At 41.2% G+C, this 20,750-nt stretch overlaps 1 protein-coding gene across 1 annotated transcript in view; it reads left to right on the top strand.

The window, feature by feature from the left end:
- Positions 1 to 20,750, top strand: part of slc9a1a (solute carrier family 9 member A1a) — a 53,453-nt gene that overhangs the window by 7,575 nt on the left and 25,128 nt on the right. Inside the window, exons 2-5 of the mRNA XM_060847654.1 lie at positions 14,399 to 14,859; positions 15,146 to 15,396; positions 16,318 to 16,535; positions 17,437 to 17,633. Of these exons, the coding sequence (XP_060703637.1) occupies positions 14,399 to 14,859; positions 15,146 to 15,396; positions 16,318 to 16,535; positions 17,437 to 17,633 (1,127 nt within the window). The remainder of the gene's footprint in view (positions 1 to 14,398; positions 14,860 to 15,145; positions 15,397 to 16,317; positions 16,536 to 17,436; positions 17,634 to 20,750) is intronic.

Raw genomic sequence — 20,750 nt, 5'->3', positions numbered from 1 at the left:
AGATTCTAAATGGAGTGCGTGTGAAAGAGCTGGTTGCATTTTGTCTAATTCTAAGCTTTAATATAATTATTAGCTTGGAGTTAAAGACAGATGTAAGATTGTGTGTTTTCTGAGAGGCACAGTTGGTTGTAGGGTGGGACTGCAGCAAACCAGTAAATTTTCCACACCACATGTTTGCAGTATTTGAAGCAGCCTTAAGTACATCTTATTTTAATGTGAGGAATGAAAACATTCTCTGATGGCAGCGTTTGCTGATCTTGTATATTAATAAGCAGTGTTTATAAGATTTTCAGTGAACTTGGGCTGTACCCAATTGTTAACAAACCCATACACTGACATAAGAACTAGGAGCAGGAGTAGGCTGTCTAGCCCTGCGAACCTGATCCGCCATTCAAACATTTCGTGGACTCAATTTCACTTATGCGCGTTTTCACTATATCCCTTAATTCCTTTATTTTTCAAAAGAGTATCTACCTTAGCTTTAAAAGCGGTTACTGAAGTAACATCAACTACTTCCCGGGCAAAGAATTCCATAGATTAACAACCTCTCGATGTAGAAGTTCCTTCTCAGTTCAGTTCCATACTTGCTTCTAATCTTGAGGCCATGCCCTCTTGTCCTAGTTTCACCTATCAATGGAAACATCCTACCTATTTCTATTTTATTAATTCCCTTCGTAATTTTATATGTTTCTATAAGATATCCACCGCCCCCGCCCCCCCCACCATCACCATTCCTCTGAATTCCAGTGAATATAATCCAAATCTACTCAGCTCCTCATAAGCCAACCTCCTCAACTCTGGAATCGACCTAGTGAACCTTCTCTGCACCTTCTCTAATGCCAGTATATCCTATCCAAAGTAAGGAGACCAAATCTGCACTCAGTACTCCAGGGTATGGCCTCACCAGCACCTTGTACAGCTGTAACATTACCTCTCTGCTTTTAAACTCAACCCCTTCAGCAATAAAGGACAAAATTTAATTTCCGTTCCTAATTACTTGTTGCACCTGCAGACCAACCTTCTGCGATTCATGCACAGGGACACGCAAGTCCCTCTGCATAGCAGCATGCTGCAACTTTTTACCATTCAGGTAGTAATCTATTTTGCTGTTACTCCTACCAAAATGTATGACTGTACATTTGCTAGCATTGTATTCCATTTGCCAGACCTTTGCCCACTCACTCAATGTATTTGTGTTCCTCTGCACATTTTGCTTTGCCACTCATCTGAGTGTCATCTGCAAATTTTGTCACTGTACGTGTGGTCCCCAGTTCCAAATCATCCATATAAATTATAAGTAATTGTGGTCCCGACACCACTAGTCACTGATTGCCAGCCAGAATAGCACTTATTTATCCCTTTCTTTGTTTCCTGTCAGTCAACCAATTCTCTATCCATGCTAATACTTTACCCCAAACACCTTGCATTCTTATTTTATGTCTGGCACCTTGTCAAAGGCCTTTTGGAAATCTAGGTACACCACATCCACTGGGTCCACGTTGTCCACCTAGCTTGAAATGTCTTCATAGAATTCTAAAAGATTTTTGAAGCATGACCTGCCTTTCATGAGCCCATGCTGCATCTGTAAAATGGGACGATTTCTTTCAAGATGCCCTGCTATTTCTTCCTTGATAATAGACTCGAGCATTTTCCCCTCTTCAAAGGTTAAACTCCCTGGTCTTTAATCCCCATCTTTTGGCATATATGCTAATGAGCAAAAGGGTGTTGAACAGGATCGCTGATGGCTTTTGCAGCAGATTGTGCATTGACACACTGCTGTGAGTGGCATACCCTCAATCTGTCCATTGACAAACACACAGCTGTGGATGCAAAGAACTTTACTTTTTGATTATTAGCACCTTCATTTGGTGGGGGATTTTACCAACTGGTTTGTTTAAAGTGGGAATATTTTTGTGTTTTGAGATTTAATATGAGGGGTTTTGCTGAAAAGAATGAGAAGATTAGTTTCCCTATAGTGTGAAAACAGGCCACTTGGTCCAACACGTCCACGCCAACCCTCCGAAGAGTAAGCTACCCAGACCCATTCCCCTACCCTATATTTACCCTGACTAATGCACCTATCACTATGGGCAATTTAGCAGGCCAATTCACCTGATCTGCACTTCTTTGGACTGTGGGGGAAACTGGAGCACCCAGAGGAAACATGGGGAGAATGGAGAGAATGTGCAAACTCCACACACAGTGGCCCGAGACAGGGATTTGAACCCAGGTTCCTGCCACTCTGAGGCAGCAGTGCTAATTACTGAGCCACCGTGCCACCCTAAAGAGTGCAGTGAAACTGAAACCAGGGGTAGAGAGCAGAGAATTAAAATATTATTTTGGGCAAAATGAATAGGTTGCTACAGAAATAAATAAAACATTGAAGTTGTCTGACTGATTCTGTGCCTGTTAACATGGACTCGACAGTCCTGAAGACAGTTCAAGTCTTGCACTGCTGTCTCATCTCAAGTAATTTTTGGTATCAGTGCTGGTGGTAAGGGTATGATTGGGAAAGTAAAGAAAAGTTTATATTTTTGGAGTGTTTCACAACCTCTTGACATTGTAATTCTTTCAAATGTATTGCTTTTAAAATGTTGTAATGTAAGGAATTGCAAAAATCAATTGCAGCAAGTTCCTAAAAACACAATGAGAGCTTCTGCTTTAGATGTTAATTGATGTATCAGGTTTTGCTAAGGCATCAAAGAGAACTTCGAGTTCTGCTGTCTGTTTGAGCATCCAGCCTGGACAAATGTGTAAGCAGTTGTCCGAAACCCTACATCTCTAACCTTCCTCCTGTTCAGAGGGTACTAAAGCATTCTGTTGAAGTGTATGCATCTGATACTGAACAGCTTCCATAAGAAGTCTGAAATAGGGTAGTTCCTGACATATTCAGGGATTTAAGATCTGTGGAAGGCAACAATTTTAGTTCAAGGATTGAGATGAAAAGTTTATTACATTAGGATGAAAGGGGTCCAAAGCTGGAACTTTCACTTGCAGGGTCAGTAGAAGCACTTTGGATTGTGCATTGGCCTCAATACTATATACAGGGGCTGTCTCCAGCTTTGTACCTGCTCGGCTTTGTTTAATACAGCCTCTGCTGCTCTAAGATAGAATAGAATATTGAGGAGGATATCCTTTGTTGTCACGTACTCAAGAAGTACAATGGCACAGTGAAAGGTTTACAGTATTGTTTCACATAGCCCTATCTTAGGTACAAAGTGACTAGGTCCAAATCTTAAATGCAAAAAGAGGAATAAAGAAAAAAAATAAGTTGCATTACCTTAGAGTGATTCATAGTTCAAGTTGGAAATAAGACACCGCTAAAGGGATAAACATTACAGTCAGATAAACATTACATTGCAGTATCAGGAGCTTCGTGCTTATTTGTTCCACATGTCTGACCAGCCTCACAGGCTGCTGACAGCCTACTCCAGAAAAAGGGCTTATGCCCGAAACGTCGATTCTCCTGCTCCTTTGATGCTGCCTGACCTGCTGCGCTTTTCCAGCAACACATTTTTCAGACCTACTCCAGACCCCATTCCAATAACGATGCCCACTTCTCTCCAGGCCTCCAGCATGCTCTGTTCTGGTTCAGCTGCTCCGCACCACTCCAGGCCATAAGTCCGCTCCACTCCAACACTCCGCCATTCCACGCCACTCGTGCCTCCAGCCTGCGCTGCTCCATTCCAAGCCTCTAACCCACTCTGCTCTAGATCTCAGCCACTGTTAGCCATTCCTCACTGTTCCAGGCCTTCAGCCCACGTCGCCCCGGCTCTCAGCCTCTCTGCGCTATTCTGGGCCTCGAGCCCACTCTCTCCGGTTCTCAGCCACTCCATACCACTCTCCACCCCCAGCCCATTTCACTCAGCTCCCCTCCAGGCCTCTAGTCCACTCCTCTCCGGCTCTTAGCAATTGTGCATTGCTCCAGGCCTCCAGCCCACTCCACTCTGACTGTCAGCTACTCTGCACTGCCCCAGCTCGCAGCTGCTACAAGGGAAGTTTTTATCAAAGGAAAAAGCACTTTAAAATCTTAAAAAATGAAGAGAATCAAAGAAAAAGGGAGGAAAAGAAACAGACAGGCTGAGGAGACCAAACGCTGCCTACTCCACCACTGCCATCTTGTTTATGAAGTTATGCTCATTAATGACAATGAGTATGATAATTCAGAAATTGGATTTTTCTTCCCCAAGTCTTAATTAACTATAACATACCGGCTGTGACAAATCTTCAGAAGTAAACAATTCAGTCATATCATTCCGCATTCTTCACATGTTTATCTTGTGTGTGATTTGAACGATATCTGTTTTCACAGGAGCCGATTCTTTTCAAAGGTATTTTCTATTGTCTTGAACATTTTTAAAAAGGCATTCTTGAGATGCAGTTATTGTTGGGAAGGCTAGATTTATTGCTTATCTCTGTTTTCTTTTGAGAAGTTGACGGTGGGCGTCTGCAATTTGCTGATTAAAAGAGTGATAAAGGCAGAAATAAAACACTTGAAATATATTTGGATATGTCCTTGAACTGCATTAGCTATCTTGGGTGAGAAGCAAGAGTTGAAAGTGAGATTAAGCTGGAACACTTTGTCAGCCAGTGCTGCAATAAGAATAAAAAATTCTTGAACTGCTACAATCTTTGCAGAGGTGCTGCTATTATATTTTTAAGGTGAGAGTTATAACAATGAAGCAACAGTTTGTGTATATCTGAATTGGGCTCTATGTGAATGGTGTTGATGGTGATCCCATACACCACCTGCCATTTTCATTCTGCATGTTGGATTTCAGGAGTTTGGGCGATGTTGTCAAGAATGCCTTGACGAGCTATGGCAACTTATTTGGATCAGAGCACTGCAGCCACAGTGCATCTATGGATGTGAATCTGGTATGAGTTCACTGGTTTGTCCTGTGGTGCTACTGAACTCTTGAGTGCTGTTGCAGCTGCACCCAACCAAGTGTCATTAGGATTCCATCACACTCGTGACTTGTGTCTTGTCAGTCATGTAATGACGTTGTCACTAGACTGGTAATCTGGAAGTCCAGACTAAAACTGTGTCGGCACAAGTTCAAATCTCACCAAAGCAGCTGGTGAATTTTAAATTAAATTAGTAAACCTGTAATTGAAAGAGAATTTTGGCAGCAATATTCAGGTGTCATGAAAAACTCATCTAGTTCGCAATGTTCAATTCTAGGAGTGGCATGAGAACCAAAACATTACTCTGCTTTCTCTCCATAGATGCTGCCAGACCAGTTGAGTTTCTCCAGCAACTTCTGTTTTTGCTTCAGACTTCCAGCAGTTGTGTATTTTGTTTCTCTCATGTCTTTCTCTTATCTGGTCTACATGTGACTCCAGATACACAGTATTGACTTTTAACAGCTCTCTGTCATGGCTTACTAGACCACTCAGTGGAAGGGCAATTAGGGATGGGTAGCTTTCCCAGCAATGTCCACAAAAGAATAAATAAGGGTGCTGCACTCAGTCAAGTAGGAGTCATTTCTTACAGCCTATTATAAGCTGTGTGCAGTTGGGGCACCAAGACAGTCAGCAGCTCTGGCACTTGAGTATTCTTTGCTTGAGTGATTAGGAATGTAACAAACAATGTCCAGTTTTGCAAAATTCAGATATTCTTTTCACAACCAGACAAGTCTTGTGGGAGCTGACTCAGTGGTGATGGTGAAATACAAAAATGTGGATAAACCTCAACATTCAGTTTTTAAAAACAATCACAAGTTATTCAGACAGCTGACTGTTGAAACTTCAAGCTTAGTCCAATAACATTAGTTACCAATGGGCCATTCATAGAGTCACAGAGCTGTACAACATGGAAACAAGCATTTCAGTTCAAATCGTCCATGCTGACCAGATATCCTAAATTAACCTTGTGCCATTTGCTAGCATTTTGCCACACCCCTCTGAATCTTTCCTATTCATATACCCATCCAGATATCTTTTAAATGTTGTAATTGTACCTACTTCCTCCACTTCTTCTGGCAGTTCATTCCATTGATGCACCAACCTCTGAAAAAGCTCTACCACTTAGGTCACTTTTAAATCTTTCCCTTCTGACTCTAATCCTATGCCTACTTGTTCTGGACTAAACCCCCCCCCCCCCCCCCCCCCCCCCCCCCCAAACAAACAAACACACACACACGGGAAAGACCTTTGTCTATTTACCCTATCCATGTCCCTCTTGATTTTATACACCACGGAGATCAACCCTCCACTTCTGATGCTCCAGGGAAAACAGTCCCAGCCTATTCAGCCTCTCCCTTCAGCTCAAATCCTCAACCTTGGCAACATCCTTTTTTTTAACTCTTTCAAGTTTCACAATATCTTTCACAGTCTGGTTGAAACTACCTTGTTCCATGCTTTCAGAATTTTAATAACTTTTCAAATCATTCTCTCATTCCAATGAAATGATTCCCAATTCAAATCTGTCAATGTATTTTCTCATACATTGCAAAATCAGATTGAATTTAGGCTGAACTCTATTGCCTCAATATCTTTTCTCTTGTGTAAATACCAAGATTGCACAGACCTGGAACTGTGGTCTCAGAAAGGTTTTAAGTTCGCAAGAAGTTAGAGAGTTGTGAACACGGCCCAGTCCATCACTCAAACTAGTCTCCCATCAATTGACTCCATCTATACTTACACTGCACTGGGAAAGCAACCAGCATAATCACAGACCCCTCCCACCCAGATATACTCCCTTTCACCTTCTTCCATTGGGCAAAAGATATGCAGGTTTGAATACACATGAAAAGGTTCAAGAACAGCTTCTTCCCTGCTGTTATCAGACCTTTGAATGGACCTTTTAAATGTTAATGTTGATCTCTCTGTGCACCATCTTGGCAGCTCTAACATTGTATCTTGCAATCTGTTCTGTTACCCTGTTGCACTTGTATGGTGCAATCTGCCTGTAAAGCACTTAAGACACTTTTTATGTACCTTGGAACATAATACTGTAATAAATCAAATTAAATGATGTTTTGTAAAGCCTAGTCTTATTTTAGGCCCATTTCTCCTTTGAGGATAGGGGTTTGGCCTTGTGAATCTGATCTCCATATCCTCCTCCACTGCATCAGCTAGCCTTCTCTGATTCAAAGTGTGCAATTTCTTGGAGAAAGAAACTTTGGTCAGATATCTGTTTCTTTGAAGAACGATCTGGGTGAAGTTATTTCCTTCAGCCTTCATTGGGAAAGAGACATTCAACTATGACATAAGGAATAGAAGCCTCACTACCAGAATTCAAATTAGTCCAGATACTAGACAATAGTGTTTTGATCAACAGAAGCTTAATAACAGTCTGAATGTGGAGGAAAGCACTTCACTCAGTCAGGCTATTACAGCAGAAGTTACCATTTGAACAATACTGCTGAGAAATGTGTACTGGAAAATCCCATTGAGCAGTTCATAGGTCATTCATGTGTGATTCAATACCATAATGCCATAAAGTGCCCAAAGTTGAAGAGGCAGGGTTTTTGAAATAACTCATGACAAAGAGAATTTTGAGGGAGAGCTTGAAGCTAATGATAAATCTGAACAAACTATACTCATCTCAAGGCATTTTAGTCCTATAATGAATGTGTTGGTTGCAGACCCTTAATTGAGTTGTATTAGATAAAGTGCTTATATTTCAATAATATGTGGGACAGATGGTTTAAATGTTACCTTGATTCCCTAAGAAATGAGGATTGTCACAAGATTAAGGAATTTAAAAGCACAAGTTGCTTTAGATTTGGTGATGTCAACACCTTGATGTCACCAAAGAAAGTTGTAATTCCATATCACATAACTGGAGTAAGCCATTTTATAATTGCTGTTGTAGTCTTGAGTAAGATACCTAAGCTGCTGATTCATTGTCATGATGTCTCAATTCAAGGTTGATGTCTTACACAAGGCTCTGGGTTTCTGCCGTGGTCTTCATGTGACTGAACAACTGATTCTCAATTCTCTGGTCTTTAGGCATGGACAGGATATCCTAAAAGGTGGAGAATCCATACTGCAGCATTTGCTTCCTTTCGTTTTCTTCTCTCTCTGGTTAATAAGGTTTTGTGATTCAGCATAATACAGCTTTATAGACAAGTTGTTATAATTTTGAACGATTGGCAGTAAGCTCCACCCAGTCATAAATATCAATACTGCTGTATTTCATGGAGAGTTTCAAAGAGACCTTCCAGCATTTTTTTTTGTCCTACCTGGTACGTTGGCCATTTGAGAAAGCATGACCAAGTGGGACAGATGGTTTTCAACTATCAAGATTTTATGTCTAGTTTGTCTAAAATTTTTCCTTGAATATTTGTGAAGGTGACTTTGAAAAACTGAAATTAAGACTGAATAGACCACAAATCTCCTCAAACCTGCTCCACTATTCAGTAAGATCATGGCTAATCTGAATATTCCATATTCCCACCTATGCCCCAAAACATTTCACCCCTATTCTTATCAAGAATCCATCTACCTCTGCCTTAAAAAAGATTCAAGGAATCTGTCTGCAGTACCTTTTCACGTAGAGAGTTCTGGTGTTGTCCTCCCATTGATTATGGAAGGTGTGGCAGAGGCATTGCCTATGGAAGTTCTCTAGCACTCTTATTTGTTGCTGATGCACAGTCCAGATCTCACTGCAGTACCATATAGGAGGGACATGACAGCAATTGTTCTCCACACTGGGATGTTTGTTGACTTGTGAAGGTCTTTATTGTCAAATACTGACCCCCAAAGTTTTGAGAAGTCTGAGTTGATGCTGCTGATCCAGCATTTGGTGGCCTTTTAAGAGAGTTGGCTGCACAGGTTGTAAAGTGTCCACATGTTCCGGCTGTTTATTAAACATTCTATGAAAAAAAGGCTTAAACTTCATTTGGAGCTTAATTAAGCAATTTTTGGAAAAACCACTGATCTTTCATTTATTCAGGAGGGCCCTGTTTTTAATGAAAACATAAAATTTGGAAGGACTCAGTCGATCTGGGAGTGTCTGTAGAGAAAGAAGCTGAATTAACCTTTTGGGTTGATGTCTTTTCTGGAGTTTTTCTAGTGTTGTCAGTTTTTATTTTCAATTTTGAGCATCTGCAGTATTTTGCATTTGTTTGTGGATGCAAAACCTGGTGCTTCTCATTGGTGTTAGTCAGGTATTGTTGGAGTTTGATGCTCAGGATACGAAAACAGCATTGTCTTAAAGTTAAAAGCAATTTGCTCACATTTCTTATTAACTAATACAGGCTGACAAAGATAAGTGTTCTCGGTAAAAGTACTCAAGTAGACTGTGTTTTTCCATTATAAACTTCCATTACCACAAGATGGTTGTCATTGATCTGAAAAAATAGAACCAAGAAATACTTTCATCCTGCAATTTATTGATCTGGCTGTCTGATTTAAGTATTTCTACAAACATAGCTTAGAAGATTACTATGAACAAGATTTTGAAAAAGTGGGTAAGGACATGATCTGGGTAACCAGCCAAGTATCTGACTGCAAGTTGCGATACGTTTGCTAATGGTGAGTACAATGCTGCATGTGAAAACATGAGTTGCACAGTCGTGCAGTTGAAAATTCTCTTAGTAGTAAAAAAAGATCATTCTATGTTTGATGAAATAGTGCATAAGCATTGACTTGTTAACCACAAACTGACATAGTGACTTGAAGTGGTTCATGCACAGATCTTGGAGGATGCAGTTTGGTGTATATGAAATCCTACATTATCTTCTAATCTATAAGCTGGTCTTATACTGGAGAAGATACTGTAGTTAGTTTTATTTTTTTCTGTATATTTAAATGCTTCACAAAAGAGTAAAGTCTCAAAAAAAATGCAGTATGTTGTCAGATCATCTAAGAATTCACTTCAGGAGATTTAATTTGCTGTAGAAGAGAGAATTCTGAGGAATGGAAAAGCCCAGCTAATAACATAGTTTACAATAGGTAATAATTACACATGGCAATCAACCTGTTAAGATTCAGTTGTGTTAAATGGAAATACCTAAAAATCTTGGACTTTGCACAGATCATAAAATTTGTGCCTTCAAATATTTGTGTTTTATGGTGAGGGTCCTGAGGAACTAAATGTAGTAAATCAAACTCTGTGTGATAGTTGTCTGAAGGATGGTCATGTGCATGAGATTAATCATATCCACAGAAGATTTACTCAGAGTGGATACTTGGGTGACTCGTTCAAAGGAATCTATTGGTTGGAAGAGTGGAAAGTGTAGCCAAGAAATGAGGTTTGGTGGGCTGGCCGAATTAGGTGAAAGTCAGGTCAAAAGTAGTGATCATGAGTCTGAAAGAGACTCTTGCATCAGAAAATTATCACTAAGATGAATCTAAAACGTCCCTTATGATTTTATAAACCTCTGTAAGTCACCCCTCAGCCCAGAGAAAATAGCCCCAGTCAATTCAGCCTCTCCCTATAGCTGAATCCCTCCAACCCTGGCATCATCCTTGTAAATCTTCACTGAACTCTTTCAAGTTTAGCAGCATCTTTCCTATCGCAGCATGATCTGAATTGAAAGCACTGTTCCAAATGTGGCCTAAGCATTGTGTTGTATAGTCGCAACATGACCTCCCAACTCCTATACCCAATGTACTGATCAATAAAGGCAAGTCTACCTAAAGCTTTCTGCACTACTCTGTCTACGTGCGACTCCACTTTCAAGGAACTGTGAACACTCCCTAGGGCCTTACCATTATAGAACAAAGAACAAAGAAAATTTACAGCCCAGCAACAGGCCCTTTAGCCCTCCAAGCCTGAGCCGATCCAAGTTTACTGTCTAAACCTGTCGGTCAATTCCTAAGCATCTGTATCCCTCTACTCCCCACCTACTCATGCATTTATCCAGACACATCTTAAATGAATCTACCGTGCCTGCCTCTTCCACCTCTGCTGGCAACTTGTTCCAAGCGCCCACTACCCTCTGTGTGAAGTACTTGCCCTGTGTATCCCCCTTAAACTTTCCACCCGTCACCTTGAAAGCGTGACCTCTCGTTATTGAATCCTTCACCCTGGGAAAAAGCTTGTCTCTATCCACCTTGTCTATACCCTTCATGATTTTATAAACCTCCATCAGGTCCCCCCCCCCATCTCCTTTTTTCTCATGAAAATAAACCTAATCTACTCAACCTCTCTTCATACCTAGCATCTTCCATACCAGGCAACATCCTCGTAAACCTTCTCTGCACCCTCTCCAAAGCATCCACATCCTTTTGGTAATGTGCAGACCAGAACTGTACACAGTATTCTAAATGCGGCCGAACCAATGTCTTGTACAGTGTTAACATGACTTGCCAGTTCTTATACTCAATACCCTGTCCAATGAAGGCAGGCATACTATATGCCTTCTTGACCACTCTATCTGTGCAGAGCCTTCAGGGTGCAATGGACCTGCACTCTGTTGGGAAGCATTATTAAGGTTAGGTAGTGTAAGAAACTTTATTGTTAGGTAGTGCTCACGTAAGGTAGTATTAGCAAGTCTGGAACTTGTTAGCTTCACTAGGCAGCAGTAAGCCATTATGTTATACTAAGAGCAGACTGAAAAGCTGATGGCATAGCCTGAAGAGGCCCCAGGGAGGGTGAGAGATAACAGGACATTGGAGCCGTGTCAAAATGCACGTAGCTCAAACTGAGGTAATAGAATGTTATCAGGTAAGAACCAATGACATACTAGCATACTGCATATTACCAAATAAGGATGTAGCACTGAGGTGCGAGGGGGCTAAGAAGTTAGGCAGAACAGAACAATAGAATCAGAACGCGCCTTCTCCAGTGAGCTAGACACCTCACTGTACTGTGTACGATTCTCTCTCATTAAAACTGCTTATACTTTTAATCAGACCTGGTGTCTCTCTCCTCCAAACGAACACGGAGACAGAAGTCTTGTCCCAACAACTCCCAGATCTCTCTGTCCATCAACTTTTCCCAAGGCTTTTCCATTCATTGTATAATTCGCTCAAGAATTAGTCTTGCCTAAATGCATCACCTCACGTTTGTCTGGATTGAAATCCATCTGCCACTTTTCCGTGCAACTCTCCAGTCTATCTATATCCTCCTGTATTCTCTGAATGTCCCTTATGCTTTCTGCTACTCCACCAATCTTCGTCATCTGCAAACTTGCTGATCATACCAACAGTGCCCTCTTCCAGATCATTTATGTATATTACAAACAACAGTGGCCCCAGCACTGACCCCTGTGGAACACCACTGGTCACCTTTCTCCATTTTGAGAAATTCCCTTCAACTACTATTCTGTGTCTCCTGCTGCTCAACCAGTTCTTTATCCACCTAACTAGAACACCTTGCACACCATATAACTTTACTCTCTTCATTAGTCTACCTTATCAAACGCCTTACTAAAGTCCATGTATATGACATCAACAGCCCTTCCTTCATCCATCAACTTGGTCACTTCCTTGAAGAACTCTATTAAGTTGGTAAGGCACGATTTCCCCCACACAAAACCGTGTTGCCTATCACTGATAAGCCCATTCTTTTCTAAATAGATCCTATCCCTCGGTATCTTCTCACGCAACTTTCCCACCACCGACACCAGGCTCACTGGTCTGTAATTACCCAGAATATCGCTACTACCCTTCTTGTATAGGGGGACAACGTGAGCAATCCTCCAGTCCTCCGGCACCTCACCTGTATTTAAGGATGCCACGAAGATATCTGTCAGGCCCCAAACTATTTCCTCTCTCGCCTCCCTCAGTAACCTGGGATAGATCCCATCCGGTCCTGGGGATTTGTCCACTTTAATAACCTCTAGCATACCCAACACATCTTTCCTACTTATGCCAACGTGATTCAGACTAATCAAACTTCTATCTCTAATCTCAACATTCATCATGTTCTTCTCCTCAGTGAACACTGATGCAAAATAATCATTCAGAATCTCACCCATTCTCTCAGGTTCAACACGCAACCTTTTCTTCATTATCCTTTAGTGGGCTAATCCTTTCTCTAGTTACCAGCTTCTTATATAAGAATAAAATGCTTTGGGATTCTCCTTAATTCTGCTCACTAAAACTATTTCATGACCCCTTTTAACCCGCTTGATTATATGGTTAAGTCCAGCCCTGATTTACCCTACTGAAATGTAGCACCTCACATTTATCTAAACTGCATCTGCCACTCCTCAGTCTACCTGACCAAGATCCCAAAGTACTCTGAGGTAGCCTCCTTTGTTGTCCACTACACCATCAATTTTGGTGTCATCTGAAAGTTTACTAATGATACCTTCTATATTCACATCCAAATCATTTATATGAATGACAAATCAATGGACCCAGCACCAATCTTTGTGGCATACCATCTGTCACAGGCTTCCAGTCCAAAAAGTATTCCTCCACACCACATCTATTTCCTACCTTCAGGCCAATTTTGTATGCGAATAGTTAGTTTTCCCTGTATTCCATGTGATCTAATCCTGCTAACCAGTCTACCATGGGGAACCTTGTCAAATACCTTACTGAAATCCGTACAGCCAATGTCTACTATGCTGCCTTCATCAATCATCTTTGCCACTTCAAAAGACTCTATCAAATTAGGGAGCCATCATTTCCCATACATAAAGCCATGTTCACTATCCCTAATCAGTCTTTTCCTTGCCAAATACATGTAAATCCTGTCCCTCAGAATCCCTTCCAACAATGTGCCCACCATTGATGTCAGACTCACCAGTCTATTAGTTCACTAGCTTTTCCTCACTACCTTTCTTAAATAATGGCACCACATTAGCCAACCCTTCAGAAATATATTTGAGTTACTTTGGCACATATTCAAAAGTGTAGGTCAATATCATGAAAACCGTAGGCCTGGAGAATGACACTTTTCAGAATATTTCTGAGTAAATTCTAACATTTCTACTGTCTGATCTTTTGATTCAAGGTTCTTTCTTCCTATAGTTCTTTTGACATCCTTTACTGTCTGGATGACTTTGTCTCTTTTACCATTTGCCTTATCTTTTGAAATGTTATCACATTTCCATTGACCATTTATTTTATGATATTGTCATCTTGTAGTAATGTTTCTGTAAGAGTCATTAAATCTGAACCATTCACCTTTATCTGTACCACTAGCTCATCTATCTTATCACAAGTATTTTGCACATTCAGATAACAATCCTTTTGCCCCATTACTGTTTCTGTGGACCTTACTCGCTAATGCCATTAAACTTTCTGTTCCTTCCAGTCCCACTCTGCTTGTCTTTACATCTCCATGGAGTTGTATGTTACACTATATAAATGCAGCTTGCTGAGTTAAAGGTAGGTTTAACATTTTGATAAATTTCTGTTCACGGTCTGTTGCACGTTCACTCTTTCTCTGTTGCATCCTGTATTTATTGTGTCCTCTCTGGTGTTGTCAATGTATTATTATCTGGAATATCTTGCCAGTGCCCTGATGAGTGTTTTGTATTTTTAGGTTTTCACTTCCTCCCAAAGGTTTCATCGATAGTACCAGAGAGCTGCGTGCTGGTGTGTGTGGGTCTGATAGTGGGTGGTCTCCTGAAGGCCGTTGGAGAAACCCCACCCATTTTGAAAGCGGATGTATTCTTTTTTTATCTCCTTCCACCCATCATTCTGGATGCCGGCTATTTCTTACCCACCCGACCTTTCAGTGAGAACCTGGGAACTATCCTAAGCTTTGCCGTGCTTGGGACTCTATGGAATGCTGCCTTTGTTGGGTTACTACTGTTCGCGGTGTGCCAGATCCAGGGCTCTGGACTGCAACACATCACCTTACTGCCTAATCTACTGTTTGGCAGCATCATCTCTGCTGTGGATCCTGTGGCTGTGCTAGCTGTATTTGAAGAGATTCACATCAATGAATTGTTGCACATCCTGGTATTCGGAGAGTCTCTGCTCAATGATGCAGTTACTGTGGTGAGTATAGTAAGTTATGTCTGGAACTTAATTTCAACAAATTGCCTCATAACCTTCTCTCACTCCAGATGTCCTCTTTTCTTGTGCCCCAACCACTGCCCAACCCAACATTCTTCATGGTGCTCAAAGCATCCCTCCATCCTCATGGCATCCCAAGCATACCCTATTGTATCAGCACCACTTGTCCTGTAACCCCGAGCCCCAGAAGCTGCCTAAGCAATTCCTGCCTCAGGATGGATTTTTGTTTCTTATCATGTGACTGCACGTCCAAATGTTAATTTTGCAGGTGCTCTATCACCTCCTTGAGGAATATGCCAGTGATCCAGAAATTGGCGCCAAGGAGATTATCCTAGGAATCCTGTCCTTCTTCGTGGTGGCTCTCGGAGGCATCTTTGTTGGAATTTTCTATGGGCTTATCGCTGCCTTCACCTCTCGTTTTACATCACGTATACGTGTTATCGAGCCTCTCTTCGTTTTCCTCTACAGCTACATGGCGTATTTATGTTCGGAGATCTTCCATCTGTCAGGAATCATGGCGTAAGTGTCCTCAAACTTATTAAGCGGTCAGTGATGCTTTCCTGTGTGAGATACAAGCTGTTTGAATTTTGTGCATTGATTTGTGTGTGTGATTCCTTTGTCTAAAGTACTTAATGGCTTTTGATGGGAATGTGCACTTACTGCTGGTAGTCAGATTGTTGCAGCAGTGCAGGGATCAGTAAGCACACAATTCCTGTTGAAGGCAATGCAGGCTGCTGTCTTTCATTTATTCTTGAGATGAAAGTATTTATTGCTTTTTTGATTGTCCTTGAAAGGATTGTGCTGAGTCCCCTCTGCATCAATAGTGGGTTTTTTTTGTACCAATGTGATAAAACTTTATGGCTTACTAGGACATTTTAGACATCAAGGGTCAACCGCATCTGGAGTTGAGAGATGGTGTATTTGGATGGATGTGAACAGGCTAATGTTTTGAATAATGTTTGATTTGGGGGAATTGCATACTGCTCTGTGTGGGGGAGTTTCAGATTGCAAATGGGCCAACCATCTGAAAAGTGGACTTGTATGTGTTGGGGGAGCACTGACTGTTCCAAGTGAAATTGGCAGAGGGCACACTGTTCCAGGGGGCTGGATGTTAACGTTTGTTGGGGTGGGGGGGGTGGGGGGGGGTGTCGCTGTTGAGAGAGAAGGACAGATGGAACTAATGCACACTAATGTGTGTGTTTGAAGGCAGGTGGGTAGAACTTTTAGAGGGTTGAGAGACTGGCAGTTCTGATGTTGGTTGGTTCTGGAAGATTAGAAAGATAGAATGTTCCTCCAGATACACAAGATACATTTTTTTTGCTGATGACATTATGTTTCTTGCTGTTTCCTGTCACATGGTTGGGAGCACTGTTTGAGGAGGGCAGCATGTACACAATCAGTTTTTGTAATTAATTTGTATGTTGGTTTATGTTTTTTCAGGCTCATTTCCTGTGGAGTGATCATGCGTCCTTATGTGGAGGCAAACATCTCTCATAAGTCTCATACCACTATTAAGTATTTCCTAAAGATGTGGAGCAGCGTGAGTGAAACACTCATCTTTATCTTCTTGGGTGTTTCAACGCTTGCTGGTCAGCATCAGTGGGATTGGATCTTCATAAGCTGCACAGTGATGTTCTGCTTGATTGGTCGAGTCCTAGGTAAGACCTAAAAGGTACTGCACATTTAGGTGACAGTGCATGGCTATCTAGTGATACAGTTGATGCAGCCTCACCTCTGATTGACTCCATTGCTTTCTCTCCCCCACACCCTGGTGCTTCTTATTGAGGTCTTTGGCTTGCTTGCTTTCCATGACAACCCAATCAAACACACATTGATCATAATAACTGACTGTCGTAATAGAAGAATTCACATTTAAATCAGAAGCATGAGCTATTAGGGTTAATTTGTTATTGGTCACCACAGAGTTTACCTGAGGTGCTGAATCTGACATGGAGGTGGGGTGGGGGGAAGCATTGAAGGGATTGTAAAGGGAGAATTGATGTTTCCATATTTGAACCCTGATGCTATGAGCACAAAGAAGTGGAATTCTTGAAAAGAAGCAATCAATTCAAGAAACGAGCATTCATTTGCAAAAAAAAACGTGACAATTGTATCTGATCTGAGAAATTGAGTTCAGGAAGTGAGATTGTTGTAACATTGTTCCAAGGACTGGCAGATTCTGTTATACCTTGGCCTTGCAGCAATTGTTGATAATGAGCCCAGTCTCTTTACTGTTGGGCATTATAATCACTAAATTAGAGAAGAAGTAATTCAGCAATAAAATATTTTTGTTGTCTTTTACAAAGGTACCTAAGCCACCGCATCATCTGCTGCCAACACATTCCCCCTACCACCCACCACCCTCTCATGTGCATGCCTCCTCTCTAGATAATGAAAATACGTATCTTAGCTTCAAATCCACAAAGTGTTGGTTGAGGTAAAAGTGCCACAACTAAACCAACTGGCAACATTGGCTTTAAAAGCAATCCCAAAGATGGCAGACAATGGTGGAATTTTGAACTAAGATTCTGTGCCTGTAAACCTGTTGTTTTCTTTCAGGTGTCCTGGGTCTCACTTTAATACTTAACAGATTTCGCATTGTGAAACTCACCCCCAAGGACCAGTTTATAATTTCTTATGGGGGACTGCGAGGAGCAATCGCCTTCTCACTTGGATATCTGCTGCGTGACTCTTTCCCTCGAACTTTGTTCCTCACTGCCATTATCACAGTTATATTCTTCACTGTCTTTGTTCAGGTTTGTTTATTTGCGAATTTGTGTGTAGCTTATGCGTTTACATGTTTACACTATGACCGGTATGTTCTCTTGCTGCGTGCTAGAATGTGTATGTGGCATCTGTGCACATGGTGGAGCATGTTGCCATTTCTGTGCATGTTGAAGTGTGCACCTTCTGAGGTTTAGACATTTTGTGTTTAAAGGCTGGGACTTGCACATTTGCGCACACTGGGACATGTATGTTTCATTGTATGCATGCTGTGGATTGGTGGACCAAGAGCAATTCAGTATTTGTTGCTCTTTCTCTGTTCTGGAGACTTCAGCTGATCAACAACAATTTGTGTAGTAAAACACCTTAAGGCACATTGCTGGAGCAGTTATTGAGCCACAAGTACAGCTGGCCAAACGTTTGGCTGAATAGTTTGAGCACACCGTAAACAAATAGGCACAACAATTTAGAGAGCTTTAAGGAAGACTTTTCAAAGCTGGGGACTGGGGAAAACAAGGGCATTGGTAGTGAAATGCAAATCAGGAGCATGCAGGAAGGCAGAATGAAACTGCATAGACCTTGAAGAGTTGTAGTGCAGGAGGATTTATAGAGTCATATAACACGGAAACAGGCTCTTCGGTCTAAGTGAAGTAAAAGTCCACGCCGACCATAATCCCAAACTAAACTAGTCCATACTACCTGCACTTGACCCATTATCCCTCACATGTACTTATCCAAATGTTTTTTGAACATGGTACATAGACCTACATCCACCGCTTCCTCTGGAAGTTCATCCCACACATGAATCACTCTTTGTTAAATAAAAAAGCCCCTCATGTCTTTTTAAAATATTTTTCCTCTCACTTTAAGATTATGCCCCTTAGTATTGAAATTCCCCACCACAGGGAAAGAGACCTGTCATTCACTTTATCTATACCCTTAATGATTTTATGAACCTCACCCCTCAATCTCCTATGCTCCAGTGAAGGAGGCTAACCAGCCTCTCCTTATAACTCAAACCCACTATTCTTGGCAACATCCTGGTAAATCTTTTCTGAATCCTCACCAGCTTAATAATAATCTCCTTTAGCGGGGCAACAATATTTCAGAAAAGGCCTCACCAATGTCTTCTGTAACCTCAACATGACATTCCAAGTCCTATACTCAAAGGTCTGAGCAATGAAGGCCAGCCTACTAACTTCCTTCTTAACCATCCTGATTACCTGTGATGCAAACTTCAAAGAATTATGTACCTGAACCCCTAGGTCTCTCTGTTGTACAACAGTACCCATGGAGAAAGTGAGGACTGCAGATGCTGGAGATCAGCTGAAAAATGTGTTGCTGGAAAAGCGCAGCAGGTCAGGCAGCATCCAAGGAGCATGGGCCGAATTTTAATTTTATGAGCCCTGCCCTTGATTGTTTTACAAAATGTAATATCTCTCATTTATCCAAATTTAAACTCTATCTGCCACTTCTCAGCCCATTGACCTAATTGATCAAGATCTTTGTAATCTTGAATAAGCTTCTAGCACTGTCCATTGCACCACCAATTTTGGTGTTGTCCGAAATCTTATTGATTATACCTTCTAAACTCTCATCTAAAAATTCCTTATATAAATGACAAAAGGAGGGTAAAGAGATGAGATACAGCCAACACTTGGAGGAATTTGAATCTGGGTGAGAATTTTAAAACTGATATGTTGTCAAAACACAATTGCAAGTATGAGTGATGGATGAAGGAGATTTGAGAGAGCTTATAATGCTGCAGTATTTTAGGAGAGCTGAAATCTACTCTAGGCTGTGTATGCATGTCACGAAGAAGGCCAGAGATGGAGCAATGGAGAGGGTTAGTGATGGGCAAGAGGAAAGGTCTGGCAATGGGCCAGCCAGCATGAATATCTGTGATGATTCGTTCTGGTACAGTTTTGGAGAAGTTCCCTTTTTTATCTGATCTGAGAAATTGAATACAAGAAGTGAGATTGTTGTGACATTGTTCCATGGACTGGCAGATACTGTTATACCTTAGCCTTGCAACATACAAGTTTTTTTTTATAATGCAAGCTTTATGCATATACATAATAATCTTAATGTCCTGTAATCTGTAAATTGGAGATCAGCTAGTCATCCAATTTTGGAGCCTTGGGAGTTGAATTTGACATTGCACATCCCCAGTTTTAATGCTTGGATCATTGTCAGCTGTATCTTCAGCTACTTTCATGCTACTCCATGCTACTCTCTCCCCACGCCCACCCTCACCCCCCTCTAGCTTATCTCTCCACGCTTCAGGCTCACTGGCTTTATTCCTGATGAAGGGCTTTTGCCCGAAACGTCGATTTCGCTGCGCTTTGGATGCTGCCTGAACTGCTGTGCTCTTCCAGCACCACTGATCCAGAATGTACCTTCAGCTGCCTCGGTCTAAAGCTCTGGAATTTCCTCCTAAAATCTCTCTTACTTTGTATACCTCTTTTTTTTTTAAGATGCTCCTGAAAATCTTCCTCTTGCACTGATGTTTGAGTTGATAGTTAAGTAAATTGCAAGTGTAAAATATTTTGGGATTTTTCGGTATTAAAGGTCTTCATTAAATGGTAGTAGTTGCAAATGAAAGCACCAGTTGTAGTTTAAAATGCCAACAGAAAATTAGCAAAAATGAATGATTTGGAGATGCCGGTGTTGGACTGGGGTGTACAAAGTTAAAAATCACACAACACCAGGTTATAGTCCAACAGGTTTAATTGGAAGCACACTAGCTTTTGGAGCAACGCTCCTTCATCCGGTGATAGTGGAGGACTCAATCATAACACAGAATTTACAGCAAAAATTCACAGTGTGATGTTACTGAAATTATACATTGAAAAATTGGTTGTCTGTTAAGCCTTTCATCTGTTAGAATACAGTGATAGTTTCACTTCTTTCATGTGTAAATCACAAAACCTTTTTTTAAAATAAGTTGCATTCTCAGGTTAGCTGCTAACAGTGGTGATAGCTAGACAACATGTTGAAGGTGTTGGCCCCCTGTGTTCTCTGTCTATGCCATGATGTTTAGATTGATTCTAATTTAAAAAGTGAGATAACAGAGTTTTACATAAATTCATGCAGTTTTTGAGCTCAGAGTTCCACATGAATGCATGCGGTCTTTGAGCAAAGTACAA

Source organism: Hemiscyllium ocellatum, chromosome 30 (assembly GCF_020745735.1).
Source record: "Hemiscyllium ocellatum isolate sHemOce1 chromosome 30, sHemOce1.pat.X.cur, whole genome shotgun sequence".
NCBI lineage: Eukaryota > Metazoa > Chordata > Chondrichthyes > Orectolobiformes > Hemiscylliidae > Hemiscyllium > Hemiscyllium ocellatum.
The sequence above is the reverse complement of the archived record's forward strand: the minus strand, read 5'-3'. Positions and strand labels throughout refer to the sequence as shown.